The sequence below is a fragment of the Biomphalaria glabrata genome, chromosome 12, assembly GCF_947242115.1.
Source record: "Biomphalaria glabrata chromosome 12, xgBioGlab47.1, whole genome shotgun sequence".
NCBI lineage: Eukaryota > Metazoa > Mollusca > Gastropoda > Planorbidae > Biomphalaria > Biomphalaria glabrata.
In genome coordinates this window covers 35,119,627-35,143,178 of record NC_074722.1, presented here as the reverse complement: position 1 = coordinate 35,143,178, position 23,552 = coordinate 35,119,627, and the positions used below count along the sequence as shown (strand labels likewise).

The 23,552-nt window shown below is 33.1% G+C and overlaps 1 protein-coding gene across 3 annotated transcripts; it reads right to left on the bottom strand.

Annotated features, from left to right (window-relative positions):
• Nucleotides 1-284: 284 nt before the first annotated feature.
• Nucleotides 285-23,007, bottom strand: LOC106072640 (ribosomal protein S6 kinase beta-2-like). Of its 3 annotated transcripts, XM_056005707.1 has the most exons (18): nt 22,775-23,006; nt 21,157-21,182; nt 20,385-20,505; nt 19,865-19,945; nt 19,571-19,642; nt 19,335-19,468; nt 19,073-19,173; nt 16,999-17,089; nt 16,708-16,798; nt 15,892-15,933; nt 15,715-15,780; nt 14,064-14,126; nt 13,874-13,951; nt 12,927-13,034; nt 12,380-12,483; nt 11,101-11,307; nt 9,591-9,656; nt 285-2,635 (listed from the first exon to the last, which is right to left on the bottom strand). In XM_056005707.1, the coding sequence occupies exons 1-17, from the start codon at nt 22,877-22,879 to the stop codon at nt 9,629-9,631; spliced, it is 1,518 nt and encodes a 505-aa protein (XP_055861682.1). In that variant the 5' UTR covers nt 22,880-23,006; the 3' UTR covers nt 285-2,635; nt 9,591-9,628. The 3 variants fall into 3 exon arrangements, with proteins under 3 accessions (XP_055861682.1, XP_055861684.1, XP_055861681.1); XM_056005709.1 differs by lacking the exon at nt 9,591-9,656; XM_056005706.1 differs by lacking the exons at nt 285-2,635; nt 9,591-9,656 and having other exon boundaries at nt 9,665-11,307; nt 22,775-23,007.
• Between the last annotated feature and the right edge of the window lie 545 nt (nt 23,008-23,552).

Below are 23,552 nucleotides of genomic sequence, written 5' to 3'. Positions count from 1 at the left end.
TCCTGGGTTTGAATCCTGGGATTTTTAATTTTGGGATCTTTGGGCGCCTCTGAGTCCACCCAGCTCTAATGGCAATGGGTACCTGACATTAGTTGGTTGGTTGGTTGTTGTGCTGGCCACAGAAACAGACAACCTTAACACCATCTGCCCTATAAACCACAAGGTCTGAAAGGGGAACTTAGTTTTAGATCTACAGAGTGAAATACATACTAACTTAAAATCAATTCTTGTGCGCCCATCAGGTCAATAACTTTTCTCACCTAAATAAACAACAGAAACAAAGATTGAAAAAAAATGAAACTTTTTATTTTCCAGTGGATGTAATGATGTTTTAGCTTGAAAAATTTCTCATGCTATAATGAATAACATCGCAACCAATAGAATCAAATGCTACTCTTTACTTCAACTATGGCCGTACTGTACACTGATATATTAGAATAATGGAACTTTTTAGTGCAATACAAATAATGTCGGCATTCAAACTTCTAATTGATATTAGTCGATATAAGAACATATTAAGTCATTGACTAACATACTATAAAGTCATTGACTAACCCAAGTATGACTCGGTTCAACTAAACAATCAAGACCGTAAAGTAAGTGGCCATAACTCTGTAAGGTCCTGTGTGGTATTGGCACTCGTTGCCTTAGCAAGCAAGCACAGAAAGACGTCAAAGGATCAAGATCACAGAAGTGCCCTGCTTTGTTTAGAATGTTCATTATCACAAATCATTGAATATGCAAATAAGGGCAAGATGAAAAGAGTTCTGGCATTTGTGAATAAAGATGGGCAATCTTCTCTGTGGGTTTTTCTTGTCACAGAGCAGTTCTCACATTCTGACAGAGCACTACATGAAAAGAAAGTTTTACACCAGTAGTCACACCAACGACACTCGACTGTACATCAAGGTAAGTAATCACACGAATCACAATCAAATAAATACATAGACCAGACTTTGTCGCGATATGCACCGAAAAAAAAGTTAATCCCTTTAAGTGATGTCAGAAACAAATGAAGCACTCTTCAACTCTTTGACAGCGAAATTTCATGAGAAGGGTAAAAAAAAACAACAAAGCACTTTTATCTCCTGCCCTCCTATGTGCAAGATGTGAATAGTACAAGGTGACATTACATAAAAATATAAAAGTTAAAGAAAATATGTTAAATAATAATGAAGTTATGACAAAGATTATGGCTTACTCAACGATTAACTCTTTTTCCTTCACACGGACACACTCAAGTAGTTATAAGACTTTGATTTCAACTTTGGAACTTACAAGCGACTGCTATGTTGAACAGAAGAAGTGGATGCACTAATAGTAACATTGGACACTGTGAACACATTTTCGTCTGTCCTCAGGGATATGACTAGTTTTTATACTCTTTATCAATTTGTTGTTATGTCAACCACAGTCTGATATGGCAATTGTTTTTTTACTGGGCGCTGGTGATACAAAGGGATAGTAATCCTTGAAGGATGACGGGCACGACATGGCCTAAATTGTGCAGATGTGCCGAAACTCAAACTTTTACTGGGAGGAAAAAAATAATTTTTTTAGTATTCAGGGAGGGAAAAAAATTCTTAAAGTATTTAGCACTACCACACTACAACTAAAGGCAGAAGAAGGAGAAGTCATCAGAGAACAAAAAATCTAGGAACTGATAGGAATTATGGGTAAAAAGAAAATTTCTGCGAAATGCTGATTTTGGGAAAGAAAAATCAGTTTCCCAATTGGTGTTCAAATAGGTATGTAGACTACACAAAGAACAATTGTGCTGAAGAAAACTGAATCCTAAAATGCTGCTGCAACGACTATTAAAAATTTTAATTATATTATAAAAACATGTTCACAAACGTACATATTTTCACAAAGTGATCATACATTAAGAAAACAAATCCTTTGATGGGGACATTCTTCGGATGACAGCCACACTTATTGCTGATTGTATTCATTGTGCTAATAAAACTTGAAACTAAATTATTCTCAAAAGAACTAAAAAACTCATCAAGGTCCCAGGCATTACCACATCACAGGTTTAGACAAATTAAAAATACACAAGAAAAATATCTACATAATTATCAACTGTAGCTAGATGGACAGCAGGAGGCATGGACAGGCCAGCGAGCAGAACATTTTCTACTTTCAAAGTTGTCTATTGATTTTACTGACAAAGAAGAAAAAGGTAATAGTCTTTAAAAAATATAAGTTAATTGGAATGCTCAATACTAAATCCAATGTGAAATACATTTCTAAAACCTCTATAATAAACATGTATACAGCTAAAGAAATTTTTTAGCCATTCAAATAACCAAGTATCAAAATTATTTAGGGATGTATTCTTTCAAGAGATGCAGTCCATTTTTTACACCCAGATAAAGAATTTATAAATAACAAGGCTTAGAATATAACAGCTACCGTATGTTCAATAAAAATAAAGAGAAAGTAGCCAGAAAATGGAAATCAATAGTCATAAATACATTTCTCCACAGAAACCAAACAACAAAATTACCACAAAAAGGAAGGAAAAAAAAAGCTTTAAGTCAATATATTGTTGACACTGGGTGAAAATCAAAGTTGTTGCTTGAGGTTTCATTTCATGGTGTCCAGCGGTGAGACTTGAATAACTCATCTCCTGAAAACAGAAAAAAGTCAACTATGTATGAAGGAATTTGACAAATACTTTTCTTAAAATGATCATTATCAGACTAGGGATAAAGTTTTTATGTTTAATATATAAAACATTTATTTTCTTTGTTTTTAATTAAGAAAAAAAAATGGTAAAAAAAAATAATTTTTGACATGCAAACAGGTTTTTTGGAGACAACTAATAAAGAATTTAAGTTTTTTGTTAATTTAAAGTTTACTTGGTTAAAATACTTTTATCTAACATAAAGGCTAAGATACTGCTTTATTGTTTTGTAAAGTACATCTCTATACACTGAAAAATATAATAATTTTCAACTTATAACCAAGGACAATAGGGTAAAGGTGTGATGTGCTGTGCAATTCAATCTAAGGCTACGTCTACACCAGAGAATAAAAATAAATAAAACGCTTGATTTGCAGCGAAAGGAAGACAACTTTGTGCACATCTCTTAATATTCATCACGAACACTTTGATGAACTTTAATTATGCAAGCTCTTAAAGCAATAGTTAATTTTGGCACTTCCTGCTAATGTTTAGAGCACGTTGACTGCAAATTTATGACAGAAATAGGCATAGCTAAAGCTGAAGATCAGTCTGGCAATCTAAGAATGATTGAAATTTGACATTCATCTACAAAAAAGTGTCTAAATATAGACCTCCCCACCCTTTTAAAATTTACAATTTATATAAAAAATTTCTAATTTTTTTTTAAATATTTATTTTGTTGAATTCTGAAACTAGACCAGCTTTTCATTTTTTTTAGAACAATGCAATAGCTAAAATCAATTTAAGTTGTTGAGAGATATAAACATCCATAGATATAAGTAAAATAGAATAGGTATTCCGGAATATATTCATATAAATATGTTTCTAGCAATCCTAAACTGAAAAGCAATACAATAGTATAAATAAAGTATGAAGGATGCATGTGGACTACAAATTAGGGTCAGGAAGTCATGAAAGGAAAGGAAGCTACTCTATAAGCATTTCTTCTCCTATGTACAGTAAGTATTCAGCCGCCCTAGGAAGTTTGGATACTTTAACTCTTTCTCTCCGTAATTATTTTCCTTGTTTCACTCTCCTGTTAGGATTAAACTCCGATAACTTTTTTTTGGTTTGTTATCAGAAAGTGTTATATTTTGGTATTGAATTGTAGGAGAAAGCATGCTCTTTTTAATTCACACAAATCCAAGTTTATAAATACAAAAATCTTTTTTAGTTTAATAGGCGTTAAATCATGGTCAAATTAGGAGAGAAAGAGTTAATAATACATGTTCAGACCAAAATGTTTTCTACACATGGTGATAAGAATCAGGAGATGGCTCACTACAACTTACCCAAAAATACTAAAAAAAAAAGATATTAAATTTCTCAAACATAAAGCTTGTGACGTGTCTGTCGGTATACTGGTAGCTATATATTTATAATATTGCTAAATATTTTCACTTATAGATTAATTACATACCGGCTATAGATTAATTACATACCGGTAGCTAGCAATATGTTTGTTGTTGGTTGGTTGGTTGTTTTTTTAACAAGTAAATTTATCAGCTTTTACAAGGCTGTCAGCCCTTGAATATAATTTTTTATATTACATAGAGAAAAAAAAAAAACATTTGCATTTTGTTTTAGCTTTACAGCGTCTGTTTCACTTCACCATAGACAAGGAAATACTTTAGCTCACGCTTCAGATTACAAATATAAAAAAATCACAACACTTGTAAGGATTTGTATAAAAAAAAAAATTTGAACTCTTGTCTAACAAGTTTGTTTTTGAGTTGGCAACAGATTTTAAAAGCAGACCACAAATTGAGACTTTTACAGTCACAACAGCCAATAAACACATTGGTTATCTGAATGAAGGAGTTAATCATTACTGGTTTATCCTGCTTGACTTGTAACAGTATTGAACATCATAGACAACATAGCAGTAGTAAAAAAAATAATCTAAGGTTCAGAATGAATCCATTCCATGGTTGTGCTCCCCCCCCCCCCCCTAATTTACGACTTTGCTTGAATTAGCTGTACATTGATATTAGCAGTAAATTTCTCTCTTAGTCGGTTACCACATGCAATTCTCATAGGATTTACATTTTTAGTCAACGCTGCACTTCTCAAGTTATATGGGGAGTTTAACAACCCAAAGCACTTCCTCAGCGTATAAGCATCAAATAACCAAAGAGTTAACTTCCAGCTGAGAATTTATTTTCACTTACTACTGACCACTCAATAAACCAGGAAGTCTGCTTGTCTCTGTCAGAAAGTTGCAGAAAATGCGTGTATGTCTTTTCACAGCCAGCTTTTGTCCAACTGTGTGTAACCATCTGTATCCACTAAGGCTTGGCCACTCAAAGGTATTCAACATCTTGTATTATCTAGACGTAAAACTATTACTTTGCTTTTTTCAACACTTAGTTTCCAAGGTTTAGCTTGCAGCATCCAGTTTTGAAGTAAGATGTTGATCCTGGTCTGCATTTTCTCAAATAAGGTGAAGGTGAAGGTCATTTGTGAACTTGAGATTTGAAACAGGCCGTCTGTCAAGCTAAAAGTTCTAGAGTGCACGCTGGTAGGCAACGAGTAGCGTAGGCGTGGTCTTAAGTTCTAGAGTTTTCATCATATGCCCAAGAAATATGTTAAAAAAGAAGTGGGGAGAGAATGCATCGTAGCCGCACTCCTTTGGTTGTCCAAAACTTTTCTTCCATTTGGTTGTTCAGAAGTAACTGATTGTTCTAAATGGTCAAGGGTTTTGATAACATCTACAATGTTCTTATCTGTGTTTAACTCCTGCATCTCTAGCCACATGGCAAAAATTATTTTAAGTCTATAACGTTATATGTGCCAAGTGTCCATTTCTTTTGAGTGTTGAAGGCATTTTTTAAAATTTATTTTACAATGTCATGTGTTAAATATTTGTTTAACAGTGCTTCGACCTGCTAGGAAACATATAAATGTAGCTAGCTTTCTTAACTATAAAACCAACAGTGTAGATGGTTCCTTTCGTTGCCACTGTACCAGATTTCTGGACTTTTATTGTATTTTAATGAACTTAAATGTGGAAAAATCTTTTGGTCAGTTTTCCATAAATAAAATAATTACCAAATATTTGTACTCGCTACACTGATATATTCATACTTTTGTTAATTAGCACTAATGCATTTACCTTCTTGCTCTGGACTATCACTAAAAATAGTTCTATTCTATGGGCCCGAAACCACAGGTCTACTTATTATTATTTGACACACTAACTTAAAAAATGCAGCTTTATACAAACCTAAACAAGTTACAAAATAGTAAAGCTTAAAAGCAGCTCCATATTTTGATACTTGACCCGCCTCCCTGAATAAACTCATATATTTTTTACTTTCTAAGCATTACTTAAATTAATACCATGTTTTTTTGTTAAATGTCATAAAATCATAAAATGTTCGAATTACAAATAAAAAAAAAATGCAAACCACTACAACAAACCATGCAACAAATTGACATCGCTGGCACCAAACTCTTTGAAGCCTCTTACTGAATGCATTACATTTTACAACGGGGACAAAAGTCACAGGGATAGATATGAATACAATAAATGGAATTACATTTCTTGAATAACCAAGTATATAATGTTGGCAATGACAGAATCGAAACATAAAACGGGTTTATATTTAAGGGGCAGACAATCCATTTCTTCAGTGTGATGTTTCAGTTTCTTGGTCTAATTAAAGAGTTTGAGTCCCAGACACATGTCATACACACACACTGAAATTCACAAGCAGAATCAAATCAAATAAAAAAACAACAAAGGCTTAAAAAATGTTGAATATTTATTATGAGAATTGTTACTGATGGGTTTTTTTTTAGTTCCCATTTTTAAAAACCTAGATCAAACAAGTTTCAACTTCTTTCAAAATTCATGTTGCTATTTGATGCCCAGATAACAAAGATGGAATTTAATAATATTCAAGCAAGTTTTTTTATGCAGCAGTCTCTCTATACAGTTCATTTTTAATGCATTGATAAAGATATTTATCATAGCAGATTGGCCCCCAGATAAACATATTTATCAAGGCAGATTTGCACCCAGATAAGGCAAAAGTTTTGCAAGAAAAAGAAAACAGCAGTGACCAAGTTCAAATGGAATAAAAACACAAACTTTCTATCAGGTTGTTTCTTAAAAATTGCTACATTTGTAGTTGTGAGCAATACAAATTTTGAAATTACCCAAAAATTATTTTGAAGTTACTGGCTAGACAAAATGATCAAGAAACTGAAACATTCCACACTGGAAAGAGTTGGCGGGGGGTGAACAAAAAAAATCAAAAAATAAATTAGATTTTTATTCAACATGGCAGCAAAAACCAAAATTTGATGTATTTACACATTAAATCATTTCAATGAAAAAAAAAAAAAAAAAGGTTATGTTACATGTTACATAGGTCTGTCAATACTTGGCCAATTCAAGAAGAAAATAAAAGTATCATGATTTGGCAATATTCAGGGTGGGAAAAAACAACTAAATAATAATATATTTAAACATGATATATTTACATTCAAACCTCATTTTAATATAATAGCATTCAGATAACTGAGTTACAATTTAATAACTATAGTATAGCCTTAATGGTTAGAGAGTTAAAAAATACACAAATTCAAGGTATGAGGCTTCATTGTAAGATACGTAATTACAAAATTCAACTCAGAAAAGACCAAGCTAGGGGACATTTTTCCACTCGAGGAACTAGAAACCTCTACATGCTTCATTTCATCGGGGATGGGGTTGCCATCATCTAGCTAGTTTAGTCCATGAGAATAGATATTATGCTACAAGCGCTTCACCTGTTCTATTTCTCACTTTCAGGACAACACATACAAAAAAAAATGTTTCAGTCACCGAGCTATATATATGGAGGGAAAAAAACTCTATATATATGGAGGGAAAAAAACTAAGGAGAATAGTGAGGAGAAAACAGGAAGTAAATCACAACATCTTTTGTTTGAGGAGATAAACTTTGAATCTGTCTTATTTGACACAAGTACAAGATCTTTTTTTTTTTTTTTTTTTAAAAAGGTTATTTTTTTACATACATTTCATTCTCCATCATATAAAGAATGTTCAACTTCAGTGACACCGGCTTAGAGTGAAATCTTCACAAAGGTACTAGGCGTTAAGATTCCCAGTTAAATTGACTCTTGTTAGGCTCAAGTATATAATGTATGTGTATTTCAGATACTATGACCTGCTCAACTGAGATTTTTCCCACTTTCCTAATCAAGACACATTTATACGTCTCTAAAGCTGGACTGTATCTTAACTACGTAGTTGCACACATTACGGGAGAAGTGTAAATGAAGAAAAAGGGAAATAAACATGAATGTATATACAAGACAATACTAAGCCTACAAGTGTACACAATGACTCGTGTGGGGAACATATTTGTACATGTCACTCAAACGTGCGAGAGGCAAAACAAAAGAGGAGAAATACCATTGGGAGAGGGAATCGGCCAATGAAAACAACAGGACACATCCTACAAGGAGCACGCACACACAAATCACACACAGCTTGTTAGAGACCCTGAGTATATACGCGCACATTTTCTTTGCTTTAGGATCAACACAGTTCATCTGTACAACAACAACAACACGCACTGCCGACCTGAGCAAGAATTGACTACATTCATGAAAGCTGGTCGCCAAGAATAGCTAATATACACATACATGTACTAAAAAAATATCTAGCAGTCATGAAACTGCAGCGTCTGCCAAATTTCCTTGTCAGCATATAACAGTTCATTGATTTGACTTCACAAAAAATTACTGAGGTAGACCGCTCCTTGCTGATAAAACAGGGCCATCAGATTCTAGGTAAAACCTCTAATCCTAACTTCACTCTGTTCTATTGGATACTCTAATCATTTCCCATCATGCACTAATAAATTTATATTTTTTTTTAAATCGTGCACATTAACATTAAGTGCATGCCATGAAAGACGAAGCATTAGGTCTGGTGAGAACGTTGGGACAACTAGTGAAATAGTGAGCCAAATAAAATTGTTAATAAAGTTACGTGTTAAAGAAAAGTTTGTGAACCAAGAAGTTTTGGATCAAACTATTATAAAAGTGAATTTAGTTTTTTTTTAGGCTTCTGGTAGAGAGCCTCAACTGGTACAGAATAGACTTTGTTAATATCAATAATAAAACATGTTAGCCAGACAAGAGCATTGACTAGTATGGATGGTGCAATCCTGGTTAATAGTTTCATTGGCCCCCTGAATTCATACTTCCAACAGAGTAAATCAAATGGTTGAATAAAATGTCTCTGCAAAAAGCTACAATACTTAAAAATTAAATACTTTTAAATTGCATTTAAATATATATATTATTAATATGAAAAAATATATATATAAGTGAGTTTAAAACTTAAATGTGTCTATATCAGAATAAAAATGCTAAATATATTTGAGTAATTGAAATTTCGCTAAAAGAATAAAAATGTATATGTATCTGGTGAAATTGATGTTCATTTTTAATGTTAGTATTCATATTTCTTAATTTATTAAGATTATAAGTTATTAACTAGGTCAAGTGATTATGAGATAGATTTGGGAATGTTTTTTTTAAAAAAAAAACTTCAATAAGTGCTAGTTAAACTGCACAGCAATTAGCAGTTAATAAAGCCTCCATACAATTTTTCATCTAATATCTAGCATGCCATCTTGCATCCTACCGTACAAAAGCCGAAGTCCCATTCTACCTACACACAGAACACATCAACCCTATCGCACACACACACTAGTCAAACTCCAGATTTTTAGAAAAAACCCAACATGAAACTATCTAGATGTGGATCTCCAACAGAACATGACTTGCTAACCAAAAGTTTGGTAAATGAAAATAAAAATAATAAAAAAAAAAAAAAAAAAAAAGTGACATATATAAAATGTTGTATTACCAAAAGTATGCAAATTTACTTTCCCTCCAAGCTATCAGTTAATCAATAGTACAGGACCGCCTGCCACTAAAGTAAAGAAACAGGGGGAGTGGGGGATGGACTCAATAAATATACACAACAAAAAAAATATTTCATTTATATTCTATACTTTTTTTTAAATATAGGCTGATTTTAGCAAACATTTTTTTGAGAGAAGTTTAAAATTAACAGAAAAAAAAAAGTTATATCTATATATAAATAATTAAAATATTTCCATCTCATATCCTTAACATACTAAAATATATGTCTTAAAGCCAAATTGCTTACACCAAAGCCCTAGGGTATTTTCATGAATAGAAGTGCACTAAGAAGGTGATGATTAGACATAATCTTACAAGTGTTTTATGCTGTTTAGTAATCAGTGCTTCTGTTCATCCATAAAACAATGAACAAGCAAATAAGCTTGAGCCAAAGGAGTAGCTATTCTCATCAGCTTACGCGTATCCAACACGACAAGAAATTTTCTTTTAAAACTTTTTTTTGTTAAAACCCAAAGGCACTGAATCATGCAAGAGTTGGCGACACTTCAAACAGACATGCCTTATTAGCTGAAGAAAAACAGAGAGCTGGCGACACTTTAAACACATGCCTTTACAATACAACAGATGAAAGATACACAAATAGCATTGAATAAAATGTGCACATACACTGAAACATGTACGCAGAGAGGAAAAAACAACTATTGGGAACTGTTGAGCAGCACCAGAAACAAATCTATTACCACACGTCACCATTACTATTTATTCAATACCTTTTTTTTTTTTTTTTTTTTTTTTTTTACTATTCTCAGACACGGAGACAGGTAATTTCGTGAGAAATACATTTTCCAAAAGTTGAAGAAACTTAAAATGGCAGCTAGAACAAAACAGTGATGCTGTGTTTTTGACCTCTGGTTTTTAAGAAAGCCATTTATTCATTGAAATAATATAATTATTTTGATATCAAAATTATTTTGAGATATATCTGAGATTATTTTTTAGCAAGACAATCACATTAATTGAAACAACCCACCAAGCTTGGCAAACAAAAAGTCATATTGGACTAGTAATCGCTCAGAAGATATTTATAGACACAAAAATATGTTAAGGCAATCCATTTGTGTAAGCGAAATAAATATATAAAAAAAAAAAAAAAAAAATAGAATTTTTTTTTAAAAACATCTTCACATACAGCTTGCAGGAAGACGTTAGACATTGCACAAACACATTGTCACCGCTGAAGAGTTTAGTGCCTTGAAAATAAGCATCCAGACATTTTGTACTTTATTTGAATAGTTTAATAAATAGTGCTAATATCTAAATTGGAAACTAGATCAATTTCTTTAAAAAAAAAAAAATCCCTAAAGCCACGTTATCATACAAGGCGCTGTAAATGGGAGGGGCGGTTTTGCGTGCCTGGGTAAGCTCGGCGCCTCTGCTGCTGTCTCTGTGGGTTAGCGATGGGTAATATAGCAGAAGTAGTAGTATTAGACCTGTGAGTGGGTACTGTAGGGGCGGCCGTGGCACCGCCTGTTGTGTCCATGTCCTCCATGTCATAACCATTGACTGCTTTGGACGAGGCCACTACTGTTGTGGGGGCATGGCTCGGGGCATTGCCTCTGTTCCTTTGTGAAGCTATTTCATAGGCAGTTGCAGCATTGGCCTGGTAGAAACCTTCCAAGCCATTGTTTAACATAAAGCTGTTGAAAGGAAAGAAATGAAATTATACTTACAGTGGGACAGTTTCAATTTTTACTTTGCAGTTTTATTTAAGAATTGTTTTCTTTTGGTTTGTTTTTTTTGGTTACTTATTTTGTTTCCAATAAAAATTATTTAACAAAAAAAAAAAGATAGCTCTACTAAAACCGGGACAGCATTTTTTCCTTATTCACCATTTAGTCTTCATAAAAAGACATTAACCAACCAGTTGACACAAAGATAAAGGCACATTCCTCGTTCCATATGGTAGGACAAATTTGTACAAATGCTCATTCTTCCCTAGTGCTATTACAGCATGGAATGTTTTGCCTGAGCCAGCCAGGAAAACCAGTGACTTGGCAGAATTTAAGCCATTGATTAACATGCATGACTAGATGCATGACGCGTAGGATGTAATCATCATCTTTTTTTGAAGTAACATCTGTATTTTATAAGATAAGTAAAGGCATTACTATATGTCCTATTTTTTTTTCCCTATTTAGAATTTAGTCATCCTAAGTAGAGGCATTACTATTTACCTTATTCTCTGTTTAAAAGACAATTCCTCCTTTATAAAGCTTATAGAGCAATTATTTTGCTCTTAATAACTAATGAATGTTGGCTATAGAAGAAAAAAAAATTCCCCCTCCCATTCCCTTGCATACAAATAATTTGATGATGCGGATCCAGCTTTGGCAACATTAAAAGAGAGTATTTGGCTATAATTCTGTGACTTGTTATATGGTATATAGTAAATGCTAGTTTGGTGATAGGCCTATAGATGTAGACTGTGCACAAAATGTTCAAAAACAACTTACTGCTGGCATATGTCTAGGCCCTATATAATTTTACAACATAGTATTTCAAAAAATTACAGCTGTTAAAATTGTTCCCAGTGGGGAAGATTAGCTAGTAATTCTTTTCCAAAGCTATAAATCAACTAATTTCTAGGAAATCTGTTAGAGCCGTTTTTGATAACCACATCCACCCACCCAATGCCCATAAACATGCAAGCTGAATAGAGGAACTGTAAAAAAAATTATAAAAAAAAAAAAGGTACATTCTAGTGTTTACCTTTCTGCCTTATAACTTTTACGAGGAGATCTTGGACCCCGCTCAGAGATCCATGGCTGCGTGGCCAAATCAGCTAGTACAGATGGTGCAACATAGGTGAAGCCCTGATAAGAGAAAATTAACAAGAATTTTGAAACATTTTTCATTAACAAAAAAAAAGTTTCACAGTAAAAATGTTCATTAAAAACTGACCAAAAAGACTTCATTAGAAAAAAAAAAACCACCCCTTTTAGACCTTACAATCTTTAGAGCAGATGATATAAAGGTCATCTCTTTCTGTGGCTAACAGTTAATGAGGGTGTCATGTGGCCAGCACAATGACCAACTGCCTCTACTTTCTCTAGCTAATGTCAGATACGCATTAGAGTTGGGGGATTCAAAGTTCAAAATCCCAGTCTTCACCATGGTTCAAGCCGAAAACCCCTTGGTTCCGAAGCCAAACACTTTGCCCCTCAACTATTCTTTCACTTGTAAAAGAATCACATTAATAATGTCAAAAAGAAAGAATTAGAATACTAAGTAGTGTCAAGGCAAACAATGTACTCACATCAAAAATATTCATACTAGGACTAAAGACAGACATATCTACTGGGGAATCACATGGAGTCTGTTTGGTGAACTTGGTATCAAATAGGCTGACATCATAAGCACTTGTCTGTTGGATTAACACAAAATGAATGTAAGACCACACTATCATATCATTTAGGTCTGATTCTACCACCCTTAATTAGATAAAAAAAATTGTTGCTTGTATGACAATGATTATGTACAAAATAGAAATTGAACATCAAGCGCCAATGTTGAAAAAATACTGACCCAATTAAGACATCTTAGTTTTCAAACCATGATGATTGTAAAAATCTAAAAATTGGTCTTAGTTGCAATGAGATCTTTTATTTATTCTATTCTTATAAAAAAAAAAGTAAAGTTCCCTTTTCAGACTTTACGATTTATGGGGGCTGATGATGTGAAGGTCCTATGTTTCAGTGGCCCAAGGTTAACAAGGGTATCATGTGGCCACCACAACGACCAACCGCCTTTACCTTGTCCCCAACTGATGTCAGGTACGCATTAGAGCTGGGAGAACTCATGTGCCCTAAAGATCCCAGGAAAAAAAATCCCCTTCTTCACCAGGTTTCGAACCTGGGACTCTTAGGTTTGGAAGCCCCATGGTTTACCCACTTAGCCACCACATTTATCCTTTTAGCACTAAGCATTTCAACGATTTCAATAAAAACTAAGAGCAAGGGCTAATTGATGGGCGTGAAAATTGGAAAAAAAAAAAATGTAAGGGACTTGAAATATTTTTTTAAAAAGTAGCAAATAAATATTCAAAGAGAGACTTTGTGACACAATTAAACATTTAAATGATGTGGTGCATCTGAAATCAACATAATTCAATCTACTTAAATTGGAAATTTCAAAGTCTCAATTTTGTATTTGGAAATCAAACACAGATATTTTCACTTTTATCAAGGGAACAGCTAGACTTACCACTCCGATCTTGATTGGGGGCTCTATTCTTTTGTTAACTAAATCCTGCCAATTGGTGTGTCTGAAGAAAGGATGGCTCTGAAAAAAAATATATCATTTTTGTTTAAAAACCCATTTGTGGCATTAAACAAATGAAATATTTTTGTATTGTGAAAATACAGTAACATCCATCTCAACAGAATTAAGTTACCTTTATGGGGGCAGCATCATCAGGTCCACTACCGAGTCGATCAGAAGGGTTTTTCTTGAGTAACTGTTAGAGAAGAAATTCAATACTATGTATTGGCAGCTAATTTTAGATTTTATATCCTCCTGAGGGAGTAATCATTTTTTTTCTCTGTAATCCTGGCAAGTTCAAGGGCAACCCAGCTTTCATTATCATCAATAAAGTTACCCGCCCATTGTTACCATAGTGCATTCTTTTAGGGGTGTCTGTCTTGGGCCACTCACCAAAAGATATCAATGCTTCAAATTTTATAAGCATGTAATCACCATAGTAAACACAACTCATAATAGTTGTATGAATAATGTAGAGAAAATATATTTTCAACCAAAGAAAAAAAAAAGTATGCTCCAACATCTTAATTGAAAGTTATAGATAATGGACATGGTCTAGTAATATGAATGGAAATTTAATTAGCAAAATGTTAAGGCATAAATCATAAATTGATAGTTGAAAAAATATTAAAGCATTATCTATTATATAAAGCAGAATGTTTGGCATATGTATGTATGTATGTCCCCGTATAGAAATCAAAACCTATCTTGATAAAACTTGGCAGAAATTTTCCTTGGGTACCAACTTAGACCGTAGTGTATGTATTGTGGCCCTAAAACAAACTTAAGACCCTAAAAAAAAAAAAAAAAAAGACCAACTCTATTACAGCTATAGTATTTTATGGATCTAGGCCATGTTTACAATGTTGACATGAGAAAAGATCGAAAGGATTTAGATCTACATCTAATTTTAAGAACTAAACTTTGCACTTATAGTTTTTTGTTTTTGACACATGAAAATACAAAATATAGTTTATTGATTTCATTTATTTAATAAAATTAACCTTCAAATTTGTGTTTCAAAAGCATTTTTACATTAATTCGTTGTTTATATCTGCAAATTTAGATATCCCGATGCACATTCTTTCATTAGACATTACCAAATGGTTACACATTAACACATCTCTCTACTGAGTCTATTCCTGGGTCTAAAACTCTTATTGAACTATAAGATGATAAAACTTCTTTTCGCAACGATAGTTTTATTCTTTAACACATTAACATACTAATTATAGTCCATTCATTTCATATTTTAATAAAATTAACATTCAAATTTGTTTTTCTAAAGCATTTTTAATACATTTGTTCGCTGTTCGCTAAAGCTGCGTAGCCGTGTTGAGATAGGCCTATATTCATTCATGAAAAAAGGTCATGCAAGCGCAGAGCCTTCACGCAGCACAGAATGAACTCTATAAAAGCCAATTTTTAACTCTAGATTAGTCTAGATCTAGATCTATGTCTACCTCAAGATCTACTTTATACTTTAACACATGAACATACAAAATTAAGTCTATTCATTTCAAATTTTAATCAAATATATATAGGCCTACAAGAAAATGTTTTAATTTGAAAAAAATGGATTTAAGTAGATTAGCTATTTTGATTTGATGGTGTCATTCATACTATTTTTACATTTACACATTTGCTTTATTTATTACATTATTATTTTGTTTAAATTTTTTAAAAACACTCTCTGTGACTATATCGACAGTAATACGCAAAAAAAGACCCGCAGGTCGCTGGTAAAATATGTCTAGTATATAAATATATGTGTGTGCAGTTACCTTTTTTAAAAGGCCACGAGCTTCATTCGTTAAATATGGTGGAAGACTAAGTTTGGCCCGCAGTATCTTTGGAAGAAAAATCAAAACATTATCAGCAAACAATAAACATCTTTTGCCTATGTAAATAAGTGACTCCAGCAATACATAAATTGAAACTATAACTGATAAATGACTTACTTTATCTATTGTCTTCTTCCTGTTCTCACCTGAGAATGGAGGCTGGAGAAGAGAAAAATATTTTGTGAGTTACAAACAATTGGATGCAGGAGATGAATTACTTGGACAAAGCAAAGCAAGATACAGTGAAAACTTGTTTAATATAATTTGCACACACAGAGAGTACAGCACTGTCTCATTTCATAACTAAAATCTAGGTTTGAAAAATAATAATAAAGTGACCCATTTCCTCATCATCATTTTAAATGCAAGCAGAATTTCTTTCAATTCAAAATTTCATATTTATATTAGTTGTAACAGGTCACTTAGCAATTGTGTCATTAGTTAAGATTGGAGCTGTTGATAACTTGATAGAAGGTATACTTTTGTAATGGCAATCAAATCGCCTTGTTGGCAGCACCTATGAACAAATAGGTCTAAAGTGTAATATTTCTTCTCTTACTCAAAAAGTGTCACAGGGCTAATATTTTTATCAGACCTATCAGATGAATTTTGTTTCATTTGTACTATGCAAGAAAAAATGCACCAGATCAACTGACAATATATTTATCAGATTATGAACATTTTCCACAACTGAACAGCATTTAAACACAAGTAAAATGAATTTTGACAAAACCAAAAAATACCACAACCAACATCATGAGATAAAAAAGATCTTATTTTTGTATAAAAATTCCCTAGAGAGAGGGACTTAAAAAGATTATAATTTCTAGCTAGCAACTATGAAGACAACAGAACTGGAAAAAAAAAGGGGGTCAATGCGAAATTTGTTATCAAGTAAATGTTTACTGAATAGTAGTTAAAAAAAACACCTACCTGTCCAGTCAGCATATCATACATCAGTGCTCCCAAACTCCACCAATCAACTGCTTTACCATGACCTGACCTTTGAACTATTTCAGGAGCCCTGAGAAAACGTTGATACAAATAAAGCTATTAAAATGTTGATACATGTCTTTATTTAAACACATAATCACAGAGCTGCCATCCTAAATCTTTATCAAAACAGAAGAATCTTCTAGTCAAATACTGATAGCTAAAAAGCAAAACCATAAAGACCTTAGACTAGACATTTTTTTAAATAAAGGGAAAAAAAAAAGGACTTACATATATTCAATAGTCCCGCAGAAGGTGTGAGTAATGTCCCCTAAGGAAATACTTTCCTTGCACAATCCAAAGTCTGTAAGTTTTATGTGACCTAATAAAAAAAAAAAAGCACAAAATATTTTTAAGAAGCAAGGTATATCAAAGCTTGGACAGTACCAATAATGGTTCAATTGCATTGGAAGCTACTGCCTCTATGAGACATATTTTCTCTACACAAAATTTGATATTTTCTGACTTAAGAAAGAGATTGATGATGATGGATGTCCCATAATGTCTCATCCCAGTGAGCTTAATTTAACCCAGACCTGCCTACCAAAAAAAAATCCAAATGCGTAACGCTGATGGTCAAAATGCGTATTTTGGAACCAGAATGCGTAACACTTACGAGAGCCACTACTTTTTCATATATATATATAATATTAGATCTAGATGTCATGTTTAAATCTACAATCTAAATCTAGATCAATACGACAATAGAGATGATATCTAGACTAGATCTATGTCTATATAATGAATATAATATACTCCAGACCTAGATCTGGGCTCGAGAGTGTTACCGATGCCGTGGATCCGCTACAAACGTAATGACTAGCTAGATCTATTCCTGTATAACAAGCTTTCTAGATCTAGAATCCAGATCTAGACTAGATATCTACAATGTCACTCAATGTGTTTTGAATCGATAGCACTTCGATATTTTTTTCTATACAAATGAATACGGGAATCAGGGATTCAACATAATTAATTTCTCCTAACGAACTTACAAAAAAAAAGTCACGTTGGTGTATCAGCTAACTGACGGTACCAACCCGCCACTCCCTCACTCTCGCGTTCTTCATTTCTAGACTAAATCTAATTGCTTTTAAGAACCAATCAACGTATAGATCTGGACACAATGTGTTCCCCCACCTTTTCTGTCCCCCTCCCCCCCCCCCCCGGCCAACAAAACGGCTTAGCGTGACCTCCGTGACCGCTCGTAAGCTAGCCAAGAGAGAGGGGAAAAAAGGATACGAAAAGCGTAACGCGACGGGTTCAATGCGTATTTGCGTACTGACGGTCATTTTTGGGAGATTTTGCGTAACGAATACGCATTTTGCGTAACGGTAGGCAGGTCTGATTTAACCAATGAAAACTTCTGCTATAGATGTCAATTAGTAACTTGATTAACATTGAAACACTATATTGAATAATGTCTGTATCAAAAATATATGGACACTATACTTTGAAAAATTGCACAAAATTTCCTGACAAAATAGTACATGTTAATTAACGATATATAATTTTCATTTTCCTTATTTTCTTTTCGTTTAACCTTATAGATCTATATTTTGTTAAAATTTATTATTTTTTAAATGTGGGTCCCTTTTAAGAGTGAGGCCCTCTGCACATTCTGGCTCTGTCATAAATTTGGCCAAATATATAATGATGTGTGTTACATATATGTGTGTTATGGTCTAGTCAGAAATCTTGATTATCTAGCTGCAACTATTTTTCATCAATACCCTACACCTAATTGCCACAACAATGATAAATTAGGTAAATTAGGGTGACAGGATTAGCCAACCTGGCAACCACATTGCTAATCTCACCAGTATTTTTGGTTAATCTCAGGCGGCAGATTCATTTCACTATTTCATGTTTGAATAGTTTTAGGGTAAGTTGTTAGGATACATATAGATTTGAGAACGTAATTCAAGTTGTAATCTCGAAACCAAAGAGCAGATAGAATACGACTAAAGATAGATAACATCATTCCATTAGTAAATAAATGTTTTTAAGTTATTCAAAGCCTTCTTAATTATTTGGAAAGTGTCTGAGAAACGAAGCGGCTGTGCATACTTGCATGAGTGCCGAGGGATATATTTTTTTTAATCCGAGCACAACAATTGTTTATATTTTAAAATATCTGAAGTGAAATTACAGAGAAAATTACAGCGCTATTTTGTCAAGTCATGCTCAAAAGTATCCAACATTATATTTAGACCATCACAAATCACGGTATAATTAAGATTAAAAAATTCAAAATTAAACTTGCCCTTTTGAGAATCTCATAACTGACTTAGCAATGACATACCTTTAGAATCCAAGAGCACATTTTCTGGCTTCAGATCTCTGTAGATAACTCCGAGGGTGTGTAGATGTTCTATTGCTAACAAGATTTCCCCTAAATAGAAACTGAGAGAAATGTTCAAGAACAACATTATTGTTACAATCAGCTAACTTTTATTTCAAAATTGTAATACAAGATAAAACTTTTAGAGCCCAACTTTGCAAAGAATATACCTGAAAAAATATTTTTTTGTTTTGAAATTATGCCTAAATATTAAAGGCTGTACCTGGCCATGTCCTCCATAAAAATACCCTCCCTCTCCAGATGGGTGAAGAGTTCTCCCCCTGGAAGATACTCCAGAATGAGATAGAGTTTTCCATCTGTTTGGAAAGCATAGTGCAGATCTACTATAAATGGATGCTGAAATAAATAGTGAAAAAAAATATTTTTTTTTTTAATTGAAGGTAATAGAAAACGGAACACTTTTACAGTTCATAGATAAATTGATAAGTTGATACTAACCTTAACAGCCTCTAAGATGTTACGTTCTGCTCGAGTATGGGCGGTGTCTTTTTGATTTCTTGCAATGGTAGCCTGTAAAAAAAATATAGTGAGCAGTCCATATTTAAATGATACATGAAACAGAAGAAAAAAAAATGAATCTACAAATATTAATTTATTAACAATAATTTTCAAAGAGTTGTTGTTTTTTTATAAAAATAATATCCAGAAAAAAAAAAAACAATATATTTGTAGTAGTAATAATTTAAATACCCTGAAAACAATTTAAACTGCACATTTTTAGATGGTGCTCACCTTTTTTAAAACTTTCATAGCATAAAGACGTGGTGGATCATATTTCTTTCTGTTCTCATCTAGCATCTCAGCCAGCAAAACCTTTTTTTTATTTAAATCAAACATAAGTATTTACACAAATATTTAAACAGTAACATTTGTAATATAACAACATTTTACACAAATTTCGCTCTCCATAAATGCTATCTATAACTGTACACATCTTAACTGATTCATAAAATATAACATAAAACTAAAATTTCCAGTTAATATGGTGGTCGTGGTAAAACCCTTGGCTCCCATACTCTCAAATCAGATGAAGACTGAGACTTTGAACTTTAGAAATTTTAGGATGCCCCATAGTTCGCTCAACTCTAATGGATATCCAAAAAATTTTCAGCGGGTGAAATCTGCTGATCGTTGTGTCGGCCCTCCTAACCCATAAAATCAGATGCTTTACCCCATTTTCCCATATAGAACACATTGCCTAAAAAGCGATAACTATGACAACTTTATCTCATTAGTAATGCACCACTGTTACCTTGCCATAGCCTCCTTTTCCAAGTAAGCTTACTATTTCAAAACTTTCCCGTCCTATCTTTCTGATGTTACTGGGATTGACTGTCTGGGCGGAGAGCTCCAGTGTCTCCATGATCTCCTCACTGAAGAAAACACATAAGTTAGTTTAAGACAAGTTAACAATTCAAATTAGATCTTAATTTGTGTTAAAAATTTAATAAACAATGATTTACACACACACACACAAAATCTAATGACTGTATGGACTTGAGCATACCAAATTTATCAATGTTTAAAAAGTAAGATTTATTTTAAAATGAGAATTTGTCATAAAGTGGGAAGCGTGGTTGAGAGGCTAAGTGCGCTTGAACTTGACTTGGCTTGTCTGGGCTACCTATGATGGGGGCCCGAGGTTTGACACCCGACTCCAAGTTTTGTTTACTGAGCGCCTAAATTAAAGGCAGCACAGAAAAATCTTCTCCCAGATACCCCCTCCACCCACTGGTCCACAAATGAGATTAGACCATAGCGCTCTGAGCATGCCTCACACATAAAAATGAAGAAGAAGAAAAGGATGTCATAAAGCAATGTACCCACAAAGTTCTTTTTATAATTGAACATTTCAATACTAATCAAAACTGTATAGTATTCAAATCAACTTAAAAAAGAAAATTTAAAAAAAAATTACACATAATAAACAAAACAAAAAAAAAAAGATAAATGAAAAAAAAAAAACAAAAAAACTAAGTACTAGCACAATTATTATATTTTTAATAATATAAAAAGAAACTTACTTGGGTAATCCATCCCCTCCATACTCCTGTTAGGGCAGAAAAAAACAAAGAAAGAAATATATTTTACAAAATAACACAAAAACATATAAAACATAATAAGCATAATTTAAATTGTAGAATCTCAACTACCCTTTCGAACATTATTCCAATTAAATCAAAACTAATATAAAAGCATTTTATTTAAACACCATCTAAAATTAAATTTAAACCAACATTTAAATTAAAATATGATGACATAATGTTAAGACGACAATATCAGTAACATAATTTATAAGCCACCATAAGGTTAAAGACCTGGCAGATGAATTCTGAGTTGTGATTAATCTATTTTTAGCTTCTCATTAATCTATTTTTAGCTTCTAAAGCCTAAAAACCTTTCATGTAAACACGAGAAAAGCTTTATTAAAATTATTAGTATTATTAGCTAATTTATGACCTGTTTCAAGGAATCTTTTAAAAGAAAAGGTCTATCTAGGACATGCTAGGATCTGAAACAAAATCCAGATTATTCTAGATCTAATTAACTATATATTTAAGGTTGAGGTCTAGGCAGCCATAAATTGTATACAGGCTAAAACCAAATGGCAGGCGACCCAAAGGCAGACCCTGAATGCGATGGATTGATGATGTGGAAGCAGATCTGCAACAGCTTAGGGTTAGGGCATGGAGACAAAAGGCCCAGGAGAAATCGGAATGGAAGGATGTGTTGAAGCAGGACAGAGCCCTTCATGGGCTGTAGCACCACTGGGATGGATGGTTGGATGGACTAGGCAGCCTAGACTCTAAGACTTGAGTATAATCTACGGTATAATCAGTATTATAGTTACTCAGAGTTACTGTATAGTATAGTGTATACTATAGTATTAAGTAGAGACTATAGAGTATAGACATAAAGATAAGATATAGATAATGGAATCTAATGCGAGTGTCTAGTCTAGAATACTAGATATCTATCTGGACTGTATATAATTCTAGACATACTGACATACAGTATGCTGAGTAGTAGAATTAGATCTACTATTACAACTAGAGTAACTAGAGTTTACTAGTTAGAGTCTAGCTAGATCTATATAGACTCTAGATCTAGAATCTCAATCATTAACAATACAGACTTTGAGACTAGAGCTATCTAGATAATCTAGATTATTATTCTAGATAGACCAGATTCTATTATTAATAGATAATAAATAACTATATTGACTAGATTATAGATCTAGTGATTCTAGTCTCTATAGTCTATACTACTATTACTAGTCAACTAGTGATACTATGATAGTCACCGTATCATAGTGTCTCTAATGTCTCTATAGACAATAGATCTAGATCTGGGCCATTATCATTCAGTCAGTATGATTATTCATATTCATAGAGATATTCAATTGACTTGAATTGACAATATTGTACTATTTATTCTGATCGAGATAAACTCTATTTACAACTAATTACGAAACGTTAACTAACAATGAGTCAATATAACAATCCTAATAATTAATAGTATACTATTCAATATGAATATGAAATATATGCCAATGAAACCATTACTCTACTGGCATTACTTAATATAAAATAAGTTAGTAGGACACATCAAAGTTCTGACACACACACACGATTGACTAACCTGTTGGCGCCCATTCGCTTCATCGGTCTCAAAGTACTCGTCATCTGATAGTTCCTCTGTTTGACCACCTTCTTCGGTGAGCTCTAAGTCAAATACTCCAGCCATTTTTTACACCGGAAAATCTTTTTGGGATCATAAAACATTGGAAATAAGGCCGAGAATCAAGTTAGGTTCAGGGTGCCGATTTTTACCCTCACGCAATTAGAGGGATTCCTTTCTGACGTATTAAATCACGTGCTTCCGGAAAATTGTTAGTCCAATGAAAACGATGAAATAATTCGCTAGGGTAGTGCGCAGTTTAGAATAACTGGTCAGCAAAGGGTTTCCCCGCATAAACATTGTGTTGATAAGGAAAACGTTTTCACTAACAACACATTGAGCTGTATCGAAAGAATGCACAAGTGTATTATTTTAAATAATATATCAATTAAAGTACATGGCCTATCTATCTAAATATCTATCAAAACCTTTATCGACACTTATTCCTTTAATCTTCACTTTCCTTCTTTCAGTTTTCCTTGCTCCCTCTCCCCCCCCCCCCCCTCCAACTCTTCCTTAATTTCACTTTCTTGAAAAAAAATGTATTGACCTCTGAAGCTGAAGAAGGATGTATAAAATAAAGGAAGAGCTGTTAAACTATGAGTTTTTAAAGGTGTGAAACTTTTGTGCACTTTTTTAGCCCCACAGAATCAAATTTTCTAAGTTGTTCTGTGCAGAGTCTCAAAGTCATATATCAGGAACACCAATATTTGACAATGTGCTGACGGTGAAAACAGTT

What these genes read in the sequence shown, in the direction of transcription:
- LOC106072640 (XM_056005706.1), bottom strand. Translation starts at nt 22,879, where the DNA reads ATGGCTGGAGTATTTGACTTAGAGCTCACCGAAGAAGGTGGTCAAACA. An exon ending in GGAGGGGATGGATTACCCAA is followed by an intron (nt 20,506 to 21,156) that starts GTAAGTTTCTTT and finishes TGTTTTCTTCAG; the next exon opens with TGAGGAGATCATGGAGACAC. An exon ending in GAAAAGGAGGCTATGGCAAG is followed by an intron (nt 19,946 to 20,384) that starts GTAACAGTGGTG and finishes AATAAAAAAAAG; the next exon opens with GTTTTGCTGGCTGAGATGCT.